General features: G+C 38.5%; 1 protein-coding gene across 1 annotated transcript; it reads left to right on the top strand.

Annotated features, from left to right (window-relative positions):
• Positions 1 to 1,489: 1,489 nt before the first annotated feature.
• LOC112574086 (neuronal acetylcholine receptor subunit alpha-10-like) lies at positions 1,490 to 11,865 on the top strand. Its single transcript, XM_025254943.1, has 9 exons — positions 1,490 to 1,734; positions 2,418 to 2,584; positions 3,143 to 3,187; positions 3,470 to 3,579; positions 3,838 to 4,123; positions 10,024 to 10,186; positions 10,384 to 10,470; positions 10,890 to 11,008; positions 11,323 to 11,865. The coding sequence occupies exons 1-9, from the start codon at positions 1,605 to 1,607 to the stop codon at positions 11,644 to 11,646; spliced, it is 1,431 nt and encodes a 476-aa protein (XP_025110728.1). The 5' UTR covers positions 1,490 to 1,604; the 3' UTR covers positions 11,647 to 11,865.
• The last annotated feature ends 297 nt before the right edge of the window (positions 11,866 to 12,162 follow it).

Below are 12,162 nucleotides of genomic sequence, written 5' to 3'. Positions count from 1 at the left end.
GGAGGATTGGCGAGTCTTTTCTTCGGGAGGAATTTATGGTCGGAAAAGAAAATGAAAGAAAAGAGACGAAGTTTGACACAAGTTACCGCAGAAAAAACGGAGAATTTTTTAGTCACTAATAGGGGACTATCTGCGTTGTAGAAATTGGCGAAAGCTAGGTAATTACAGGGGCTAAGGCTTAAAAACGCTGCAACGTAGCGTCGAAAAAACAAGTTCAATGGCAGTACATAACAGTATGTGCAGTTCGACGCCTATAAATGCATGAGAGCATCATATCGTCCTGAAACACGCATTAAGGGACAGCGATAGCGAAGAACGATAGTAATATGTAACGTAGACTATATAAATAATATGTAAAGTGAAAACTCTGAGAACACTTTTTTCTCATCATCATTGTCATCATCGGACCAGTGACAACCCGGAGATCTAACACAGTTTTGATAACAGAAAGAGAGAATAAACGACTCTCGTTAACTTCCCAAAATTCAGTGGTCCTAGAGTGGAATCATCGAAGCCATTTACTTCGCTGCTGCAAAACTAGCTTTGAGACCGCATTCGTTTACATGAGCTTAGTTCATCTCAGGTTAATTTGCACTGAGTACACCTTTATATATATATATGTTACTCAGCCTACAGGCATGCACATATGCCGGGTTTATCAGTGTAAAGTTTTTGCTCACTTCCTTTAATCACATACGAATAAAATTGTATCCCTGTTTCGCGCTTAAATTCCATTATAAAGGGACGGATATGCGTGTTTTTTAACTTCTTTATTATTTTTCTTTTTTGGAGCTGTGCTGTCAGGTTGTATGATTTTCAGGAAGAAGTTCGCTGCCCTTGTTCCTTACTTTGCTAAGTCTACTGAACGACAAGGGACTCTTTGCTGGACGTGTGAGCATTCTTTTCTGCAGTGCCTCGCTCATGCTCACAAACAAGGAGACTATACCTCCTCAAACCCCACCCCCTCCACCAACTTGCCGAAGGAAGGGAGGGGAACACCAGCTGCTAACAACATTATTAGCTGTTTGAAAGAAATATCGTGGCTAGTTTGCACGATAGTCTTCACTCAGCATGAAGTAAAAAAACAACAACTGGCCATCAAGAGAGATACTGATCGTAGCTGCAATCTCCCTTTTCATTCTACCTGTGCGAGTGCGTACCTGTGTGTATGTGAAGGTTTCAAAATATGTGCGACTCTGAAGATCCGTAATATATGTGTCTTTCTATTCAAGCAAACTGAATGGAGGAATTCCTAAGAATTGTACCCAGTTCTACTTTGTGGTACTACACAGCAAATACACTCATGAAAAACATAATAAACGTGTATTAGGTAAATCTATAAAAACTAGTTTACGTTGACATTCGTGATGAATGACGCACAGAGCACTTGTGCGTGTTTGCATGAGTGCGTGTTTGAGCGAACGATGAGTGAGATGCTGAAGGGTGAAAAAACTTGTTTTTGATGTAAAGGACGCGACACTGAGAACATAGCGTCACACAAGTCTTGTATTTAGCGTCCTTGGCGGCCATGTTTGACTTGCAGAGCCTTTGTTTGGAAAACAAACATCCTGTTCTGGGCAAAGGATGTGCACCTGGCGCAGTTCATGGCGATCTTCAGTCTCAGGTGGCGCGCGCTGCGGACAGGGCGACCAGTGAAGATGGCGCGGGACACCTGTCGGATCTTTAGTGTCGCTTACTTATCTACATTTATCTGCTGTTTAGTACCTGCAACAGGTACACATATTTTATTGGAGACGTTCTTTGTTGAGAGGGTAAGACTGTAAGGTATGCAAATCCACGCGGAGAAGAGACAGCGGTAGAAATTATGTTGAACAGGGTTAATATGAGATACTCGGATTTTGCACGTTTTTGTTTCGATGCTTGTCACAGTCTCCACCAACAGCCTCACGAATATTTCTCCGCTCCATTTATAAAATTCTACATTCTTTTGAAATTTTGTCAGTGCTGCATACCAGTGGCACGCATCATATCACTCCTGTCACATTCCAGGAGGCAACTCAGGATAAATTTTCGTGCAGTCACGCAATAGAGGAAGTGTTTATTTATTTAGCAGACCTGAAATACCATACAATACTACATTACACCATGATTCAAAAAGAAAAAGCCTGCCATGTAGTTCTCTCCAGTTTGTGCCGAAAACTTAATTTTTACATCCTCGATTGATACATGCGACTTAGTTTACTACTAAGTATATTTAACCCTTTTATTTCGCAAGCAGATGGAGAAGCTCCGAGTTCTTAAAAACAGAAGTTACGTTTTGTAAGAAAATTAAAATTGGGTTGTTCTCAGTATAGCTTGATTCCTTCTTGCGAGAAATGTGGTGCAATGTGAACCTCTCACATCATCGCCGTCGTCGTCATTTTCATCATAAAAAGTTTCTATGTGCTTCTGTACAGCGCACCCTCATGAGGCGGAAGTAGCGGTGAACCTGGACCATGAGACTCATCTGTATCAACATTTGCTGGAAGACCGCCATTACGTAAGGCATCTACGACCGGCTGCCGCCCACAACGACTCCGTCGTCGTCGATGTGCAGCTTGCGGTGACCGCTGTCGCTGGTCTGGTCAGTAGTAAACTTGGGTTTTCTCCTTGTCGTTGTCGTCGCCATTTCTTAGTTTCCATCATCGTTTTGGGGACTTTCAGTTTTGTAATTTGTGATTGTGACCTTATTGCTCCTCGAAGATTAACAAAGACTAAACTAAATTCTTTTGTGATTGTTCTGACCTCGGTGCATCCTTCTGAACCCTTTTCTTAATATGGAACAAACTTTTGACCAAGCGTATAATTATAGAAAAAAAAGCTTCGCAAAACTTTGATCAAACATTCATCTTATATTCGTCCGATTAGAAAGGGCCTTCAGGAACAGGCGTACTTAAAAAAAAGCGATTGCTGCTGCTTCTATTTTTTTTCTTTTTTGCTCAGTTAAAAAAAATGTGGTGGAAAAGGAGGAACTGAAAGATAGCAACAGGGATGAGGTTAACAAAAGAATCTTATCATCTAGCTCTTACTTAGTGTCTTATTTCACTAAGCATCTTTCATTCGTTTTATCTTAAAATAAATACATGTATATACCTTTTACAATGTTACAGCACGATTACGCATAAACCTTGTTTTGTTTCAGGTCACATCAACTGGTATCTTGGATGTTACTCAAAGGCTGACACTTGTAAGGAAACATTACATATTTTAAAAAATAAAAATTTAAGTATTATTAATACAGCAGCAGACACGTTACGGTCTTGATGGAGTTGGATGAGTTGTGAAAAGAGCCTCCAGTACGCATTTTTGAGAACATCGCTTGACCCGTAAGTTCCTGGAAATATTCGGCTGGAAAAGGATTCCGCCGTATTATAAATAATTTACCTTTCCTGAAAAAGTTATATATTCGAGTGTCTTGTTTTGCTCGTCATTGTAAGCAAGCAAGCTGTTAAAAATGATGCTATGGCAGAAATGGCAAGACCCACGCCTGAAGTGGAATGCGACTGATTATGGAGGTGTCGCAGGACTTAGCCTACCAATATCCCAGATATGGACGCCGGATGTTGGCCTCCTTGGCGGGTAAGACACCCACTTCTCTCTCTCTCTCTCAGAGTGATCTCAGTTACATCTATCCCAGCTCTGTAGAATGCAATTTTCTTCTAGCAGCATGAAAGATTGTAGGTTTGGGCAATACTGGCTCCCAGCATCATCTCTCGGCCTCTTCTCTTTCGCCTATTTATCCATCTTTCACTTATTACATCACTCGCGCATTACATCCCCTTTGTCAGAAAAAAAGATTACAGTGGCACAGCTTTCTCGATGTTTCAAAAATACTAGGAACCAGGTGTCTTATCAGCTGTTGACTGGAAAGCACGCCACAGTCGAGAATGACGGCAAAGTCACGTGGACCTGTGACGTCATGATGAACGTTCGCTGCCGCATGGATCTCTCGGACTTTCCCTACGACACCCAGACGTGCACCCTCGCTTTCGGTTCGAGCATCAGTCTGGACGAATCTGTTCATTTCCACATCTCAAAGTCGCTGCCGGATTCGTTAATTGGTTCGGCGCAAGATCACGTGGACACAAGCCTGCTTGATGAATGGTTGTTTTTAGGAGACGAGGTAAGCATGGGGAAGCACTGTGGCCATGACGCCTTATAATTCTTAGTTGGGTATGTTATGTAATCCTTGCAGAAGAGTTAAAGGTCTTAGAGACTACAGAGGAAGGCCATGTACCCCAGCAGCAAAGGAATATTGGCTACAGGTGGGACACATGTCTTGAGTATCCGGGGGCCATGTGGCAAAATGGCGTCCGACCCATAGCGAAAGTGAAACCGGGCCGTAACAACGGGGTCATGTCGGTTTTACCTGTGAAACAAGCGTGGGACGCTTCTCTCCCCCTTGTGACCGCTAGTCAACCCTGATGGCTCATGGGTACGTCCCATCTTTTTTTTTTTTTATATATCCCACTATTTATATCTTCAGATTATTGGTATTTTTAGGGATTTCGGCATATCCTGATTTACATATTTCTAAATCAAGACATGCCAAAATTCCTAAAAAATACCAATATCAAATGGATTAATAATTTGTGTATTTTGCAATAATTATATATATATAACAAGCAGCAAAAGAGTGCACAAAAGTGCAAAATGTTATAAAAAAACAAACAAACATGATTTGTCATTTATTGGCGTTTATTGAGGTAAAATAAGGATAAAAAGCAAACTAAAAAAATTTTTTTTAATATAAAATTTTTTTTAAAGCATTGTCTCATTTGTATACATAAACAATTTATCATTTATCAAGGTAAAAATATTATCACAAATAAGGATAAAAAGCAAACTAATAAAAAAATAATGTTAAAAATATAAAAAATTTTTTAAAGCATTGTCTCATTTGTATACATAAACAATTTATCATTTATCAAGGTAAAAATGTTATCATAAATAAGGATAAAAAGCAAACTGATAAAAAAAAATAATTTTAAAAATATATATAATTTTTTTAAAGCATTGTCTGTTTGCATACATAAAAGATGTTTCCTCTTGATATATTAATGCAACATTCGTTATTTAATTATAAGTTGTAGAACGATGCAAAACCATGTATCCATTGACAAAACAATTAAAATTAAATTGCAGTTTCCTTAACACTAATTACATTTCCCAAAGAAAAGGTTCAAAGATCTATGACAATATATCAAATGATAAGTATGAACTGAATTGCTGTCAAAAAAGAGTGATGCTTTAATAGACATTTCGAAAAATAAATCAAAGTCATGAAATTAACTATAAAAGGTTCTAGGTTGGATTGCAGCTTATGGTATTAACTACAATCTTTTAAAACAGATTAAAATTTTAAATTGCACCTTTATCACTAAGAAAAGGAAACCATCAAACACATGTTTGAAACACAATTATGTTCAAGAATTTTAGAAGGTATTAGAAAAGAACTGTAAACATATAAATGATTCTGAATTTACCACAACACATCTCTTATTGGATCGGGTGAAAATATCCTCATTGATAAATTAATGGGTTAGAGTAAATAATAATCACAGCACAGTTTTATATAATTATATAAATCCAGATTTAGTATATGCAGGTTTATGTACAAGAATTTTACAACTGTAGGTAGAAAGTTGCACAGCTTTACTTGTTCTCCACCCCAGAACAATTAACTGACGTATAGGCTGTGCTCAACCCTTTCCCTTCTGCCATTCTCTTGATCCCTAGCACCAGCTAACCAAGTTGATGCATGCAAGTCAGCATCTGTAGCTTCAGGATAACTTTTTCTTGCAGCATCTAAAAATAGAACAAATATAAGAATATGAGGTCTGCATAAAAAAGTAATCACTTAATTGTAGGTTACTGACCCTAAAATCCAGAATATAATGTGAAACAAAAAGGTACAAGCAAATTATACTGATATGTAAAGTGGCATAAAAATTTAAAGCGTTATAAACAGAAAGAACTACAAGTGGAACTGCATTTGAATTTCAGTTAGAATTTCTATAGGCAGAAAAACTCTGGAAATTCTAATTTCAAAAACAATCCCAATACATGGGAACTGTAAAGATGTCTATAAACTGTCATTTTAATTCCTTTCTACACAGTGTTAACCAGCTGATTAAAGGACTACAGTCACTAGAAATTGCGTAAACATGTGTCCATATTTTATTTTGGCAATGTAATTCAATCACAATAAAATGAGGTAGGGACAGTTCTCCAGGCCTGATTTATCTTCCTGTCATGTTTTTTTTTTATGACTCATGAAAATTCTTGTCTGCACCTAGCAGAGTCAAAGGTTAAGGTTCATAACTAAAAGATAAAGAAACAATCCAAACAGTCCTATTTTATGACAGGCATGTATTAATGTACCGTATACACACACACACACACAGAGTCAAATATTTAAATCCTTACCCTGAACTGTTTGTAAAATGAAGGGGTGGTTCTTGAGTCCCATTGAAGTTGTAAGATCAGGCCAACTCAGTTGAAAATAGCACAGATAGAATGCCCCTCACTACATGCTTTAATGTGAAGCCCGACGCATCACCGAATGGCATTCCTGAAAACAGACAAAAATAAATACACATCATTTAAAAAAAATTGCAGTGGGCAACATTATAATACCTGTTATGACAACTAGTATTTAAAGACACCCCCCCCCAAAAAAAAAAAGACAGCAACAATTCAGGAAGTTTCATACAACCAAGCAAAAGTGGGTACAGAAAATTTACTATCTGCTCTAATCAATGCCACCATAACAATGCCTTTATTACTTTTTAGTACTGCAAACATGTCATTAGTTTTATACAATGAATGGTATGGTATGGAAACCTTTAAAGGGAATCAGATAAAAAGATTTGACTCCTCCTACTAACAAATCAGAATAAAGCACATACAAGCATGTCCTTTTTTATGGGTCTGTCTTCATATCTCCCTCAAGACTCTCTACATCTTCTGCTGATTGTTAAGGGAGACTGGAACCCCTCTGGCAGATTTCCCGTGTCATTTGCCTTTCCTGTTCTTGTTCCTCCATCCATGTAAACATCCTTTTAAGGTTGTTTGTATCATTCTTCATCTCTTCCAGAAGAGACAGTTGTTGCATCCCCAACTTTCTCTAGTTTAGTTCTAACCTAAGAAACACAATAGCAGAAAACATGTAAAATACTGATCTTTGCTAGCTTTGCTATAGTTCACAATGCCTGGAAATACCATTAATTTTGGTTACTCTTTACCATTTGTCATATCTATTTGATATGTGATCCATATTTGTTTCAAATTTTTTCACTATGGCAAAAGGCTGGGATTTTCCTCTTCCAGTTTAACTCATAAAGCACTGTTCATAACTCTTGGCCAAGGGTAAGAAGAAAAAAAAGCTAAAATGATTATAAACAAAATGGCTTTAAATTACCTTCCAAGGGTTATGGGTCTTTATGCTGGCAGGCTGAAAACCAGACAATGGAATCGGAAGGCGCTGGGGGTGTGAAGGCAAAGGTGAAACAGTCCTTTTTTGAAAGCTGCTACTTGGGGACACCCTTGAGATGGTGCCAACCACTAGTGGCAAAGAGTATGGCAATGGTGGTGGACATTGCTGCATAACTGAATGGTCAGCATATAGTGATTCCTCGGCATCCTTCTCTCCTTCGCTGTTAGCTGTGCATCCCTGTGTCAAATGAATACATTTGCATAAACTTTTTTCAGCTTAGTACATTTAAAACTGTCAGCTGCTGATAGGTTGTTAACATTTTTTTAAAGAACATTTTATTGTTATTGTACAAAACTTGTTTATCACTGTATGCTATTTTACCAGAAAGAGGACACAGCCTTGTGTCCCTACATGATGTCCACCAAAAAAAATTCCCTAAAATTAAGCAGAGGAAATGAAAACAGACCGAAATCTAATCGGAGTTATCCGTATCCTTTTGGGTTGAGTGGGAGCATTTTTGTCATCACTCTCCACCTCCGACATTTTTGTCCCTTGCAGATTCAGCTAGATTCTTGGTAGTTACCTGCATGGAAATAAATATAGAAGGCAAATAAGATTTCACAAATCAAGATCAAAAGTATAATAATAACACACTCATAGTGCAGCATCACAACAAAAGCTACACTATCTGTGGTGTAATGACTGTGTTCAAACAGTTCAGGTATTATCTTTTTCTCCTTCCTTAAATCTGCAGCACACAATAACATAGAAATCATTTTGACCATTAATGGTCACATGCTTCATAAATTTTCTTTCTGCACAAGGATTATGAATATTATGAATCAAAAAGTAAATTGCACTTACTTAATGACTTGTGCAGGAGAACTGGAAGCATAGGACATGAGGAATCAGCTTTATAGCTCTAATTAATGAAGCTTGCATCTGGTTCAATAGATTGTAGTGGGAAGTTGCACACCTGTGACCACTTTCATCTTAAAATGCAGCAGCCAGCTATCTAGAATAACAGTAAAATAAATTATTGACCATTATGCAGTTATTATGATTTGTTGTTGAAAAAGACCATTAAAGTTGTCTGAAATGATACTTCCAGTCACAATCAGTTGTCAATGGGCTATCTATATAAGTTTTTTTTTTTGGTTCACCACTGGGAACACAATCCTTATGCTGCTCTTTGACAAATATTCTTAATTAGCTGCTGCAGTGGAAAGTTTGGTGTTTGAAAAAGTCGTTTAAGCTAGCCTAAAAGTTATAAAATTGAGAGGCAGAGTTAAGAGTCCAAAGGACCAAATCTGTCAACATTATCAGCAATATGTGACAAAGCAAGTACATTTTACACCAAAAATCCTTTACCATACAAACACTGCTTCTTGAACAAATAAACATGAAAGGTTATGAGCCTAATAATCAGCATAGTTCACACACAGCCCAGGACTTGCAAGACAAAAAAAAAACCAAACCCACAATAAATAAGAGAAAAAAATATTATACTGCCCGAAGAAACCTGGCATTTTAACGCTATCGTACCAGTAAACAGACGGAACTGTCGAAGCTCTGTTACGTTCCACTTTCGTAATCGCAATTTGAGGAAATTCTGACAGCTCCAAATTCTCTCCATTGCTAACGGCTAAAGAATTATCAAATGCAAGCGTTCAGAACTGCTGAGCACGATTTCTACCTCTGTCTGGAAAACTTGTGCATTTATTGCGTTAATGTGTACTCTTTAATCTTTTTTCTCTTAGAATGATATTCTGCATTAAATTTGGACATTTCTGTAGTTAAAATCTCAATAACTATGTTAATATAGAGTATAAAAATTATACGTACTGTTATCGAAGCGTCGAACACATGTATCAGTATAGAAATTGACCGCTTGAGAAGCTTTTCTGTTGGGAAAAGTGTAGACTCACACATTTGAAAATGGCGGCTTTGCCTGCACGCATGTGGTCGTATGTAGCACGCCATGGCGAAGAGTCATTGCCATTGTTAGGGGTCACGACCCTATATGTGGGCATGATCTCCCGCACTCTGGTTTCGCCTCGGCGAGCGTGGAACTTGGCTTATGTGCGCATGCGCTGACAGCGCCATGCCCCACGAGTCAAGCATTGCGATAGATTGACCCCCTGTATCACAGTCGGATCAAGACAAACTTGGTGGACCCCTTGAGCTTATGGTTTCCGATGCTGCTAGGGTAAGCGGTACACCGTGTATAGGTGACGAAATGCTATACATACTAAAAACTTGTAAATAAAATCCTACCCACTTCTTACCAAATAAAAAAATCAGAAAAGTGAAACATTATCCGGTGTAAATAAATAAACATAAAACAATAGAATTCTATAAACAGCCAGGTGGAAAGCAAAGTAGGTGCTAGCTTTATTTAAAGCTAATGATAAGTAGTAGGCTAAATTACCTACATTTGAGCAGCTTAGCAACTGCCATCGAATCAGTCATCTATCTAGTGTCAAGCAATAATTTGTGCACCAGGCTACAAAAATAAATAAATAAAATAAGAAGTCAAGAACATGGAACATTCTAGACTAGCGAGTGTTTACGCTGCTCGCCAGGTGTCACTGCTGGATCCTGCGCATGACGTCGAGATTGTGATCAGCCTCGTCAGACGGTCTCAGCTTTACCAGTACCTGGTGGTCGGCCCTGTCGTTCTCTTGGCCATGCTCGTCCCCTGCGTCTTTCTGCTTCCTGCGGATTCTTCAGCCAAGATAACGCTTGGTAAGTTTGACAATTCTTGGAAAATCTGAAAACTCTTGATAAGACTGATCCACATTTAGTGAGACTGTTAAGCCCTTGATAATTATGTTACTGGATTTATGAATTTATTTTCCTTTGATCATTACTTTGCGATAAATACTTTAAATACAACAAACAGCTATATACTGGTGGAATGTATAACGTCTGATTACGTGCAGGGGCTGTGGTGCAAGTGTCTATCTGCTTATGTCTGAGGACTATCTGCGACATGGTGCATGGCAGCCACGGATCAGTCCCCAGGATTGGTATGGCGAAATACTTGTAATATAATTTTTGCAGTCTGTCTGCCATCTCTTTTATGGGCCTGTCTGCCCTTACAACCTTTATACATATATTTATTTCGCTTGCCTAGTTGCTGTACCTTCCAATCATGCATCAGCTTACTTTAATTTTTGTTTCTCAGCTTCCCTTTGTCATTTCGTAAGGGTTTATTTTTGTTTCTGTTTATTTTATTTCTTATTTTGCTTGCCTGCAGATTTTTCTAGTTCTAGCATCTGTAATTTTACTTTCTTATTCTCGAAGCATAACCTGATTATTTGAATCAGAATCTTGGGTGAGAAGATAAGAGTGCACACAGTTTTCTTTTTCTATGTGTGTGTGTGTTGACCGTCGTCCATTAAAACTTTAACTGACAGTAACGAATACAACCTCTTCATGCTGACAGCTGTCTTCAGCGTCGCCAGCTTGGCACTAACTAGCATTAGCATCACCATGGCCGCCATTGTCATGTCGCTGGCATCAAGAGGAGCTGTCCGCAAACACGTTCCTTCGTGGCTGTCTACGGTGAGTGGGTCTGTGTCTATCAGTGATGCGTGCGTGCATATCAAAGCATTTACCCATTTAGAGTTGTTAAATTTTTTAATGTACATATTTTTCTTTCTGTTGCATGAAATGTATTATTGTTTGTACAAAAAATAATCACATTTAGTTACAAAAAAGCAAGCAAACAAACTTTTTACTACAATTCGTAGCTTGATAGAGTTTCAGCAGAAAGATCCTATTAAAGACTAAATTTTAAAAAATGCTAGTATGTAAATACTGAAATCGGTCTGTTTAGTCACTTGAGTCTAAACAGAGACCTTTATTTATTTATTAAGATCTTCCTTGGTCGGTGTGGCTTACGACGCTGGTTGTGCATGGACATGTATCCCCCCGTCGAACAACAACCGCCATTTCTGAACCTCAAACACGGCAGCGAAACTGTTGACGCCGATGCTGACGCGTCGTCGCTCAAGGGAGGCGACTCTCTGGAAGCAAGGGAGGTCACTCGCAGTACTCGACTCATCCCGGGTCGATTCCCAGCAGATCGCTGCCTGCCTCAAGGTGGAGAGTGGCGTGAAATCGCCCGCGTCATCGATCGTCTTCTTTTCCTTGTGTTCGTCATCCTTTTCATGCTCACTTCCATCTCACTTTTGAGTTGACATTGCCCGACCTGACGTCATTGCCATATTTTATCAGAAGTATTATTAACAGCTTTATCTGTCATCATTGAAACATGTCTCATCTGAAATAAATGCTCGTGTTGAGTATTCCAGCCAGTAGTGTTGTGCGTAGTACTCTTGAGTAATTTGAATGAGAAGATTAGATGAAACTGGCTCAAAGCTCTTCCTCACTTCTCTCTCTAAATATATACATGCAGATTTTTCTTTAGAAGAGCTTTGCTAAGGCTACAAACAAAACAAAAACAAACAAACAACAAAAAAAAAAAACAACAAACAAACAAAACCCACACACTGTGTTTTCCAGTGAATCAAGCCTGAAAACACCGGGAAAAAATCTTGCGTCTTATGTCATCCAAAATCTTCATAGCAGTAGTAAGAAGTAAGTGAGCAGTAGAACCAAAAGTTTAAAGTTAAATTATAGGAGTCTTTCACAAACGGATGACGGCGATGCGCCACGATGATGATCCTGTTGTGTTCTCGCACATTTCTGCAAAT

This window comes from Pomacea canaliculata, linkage group LG10 (genome assembly GCF_003073045.1).
Source record: "Pomacea canaliculata isolate SZHN2017 linkage group LG10, ASM307304v1, whole genome shotgun sequence".
NCBI classification, from domain to species: Eukaryota; Metazoa; Mollusca; class Gastropoda; order Architaenioglossa; family Ampullariidae; genus Pomacea; species Pomacea canaliculata.
The sequence above is the reverse complement of the archived record's forward strand: the minus strand, read 5'-3'. Positions and strand labels throughout refer to the sequence as shown.

Bases quoted from the DNA above. Each gene is read 5' to 3' on its own strand.
- LOC112574086 (XM_025254943.1), top strand. From the start codon at position 1,605: ATGGCGATCTTCAGTCTCAGGTGGCGCGCGCTGCGGACAGGGCGACCA. The intron at 3,188-3,469 runs GTAAGGAAACAT...ATGCTATGGCAG, and splicing joins TTACTCAAAGGCTGACACTT to AAATGGCAAGACCCACGCCT. The intron at 4,124-10,023 runs GTAAGCATGGGG...GCTGCTCGCCAG, and splicing joins GGTTGTTTTTAGGAGACGAG to GTGTCACTGCTGGATCCTGC.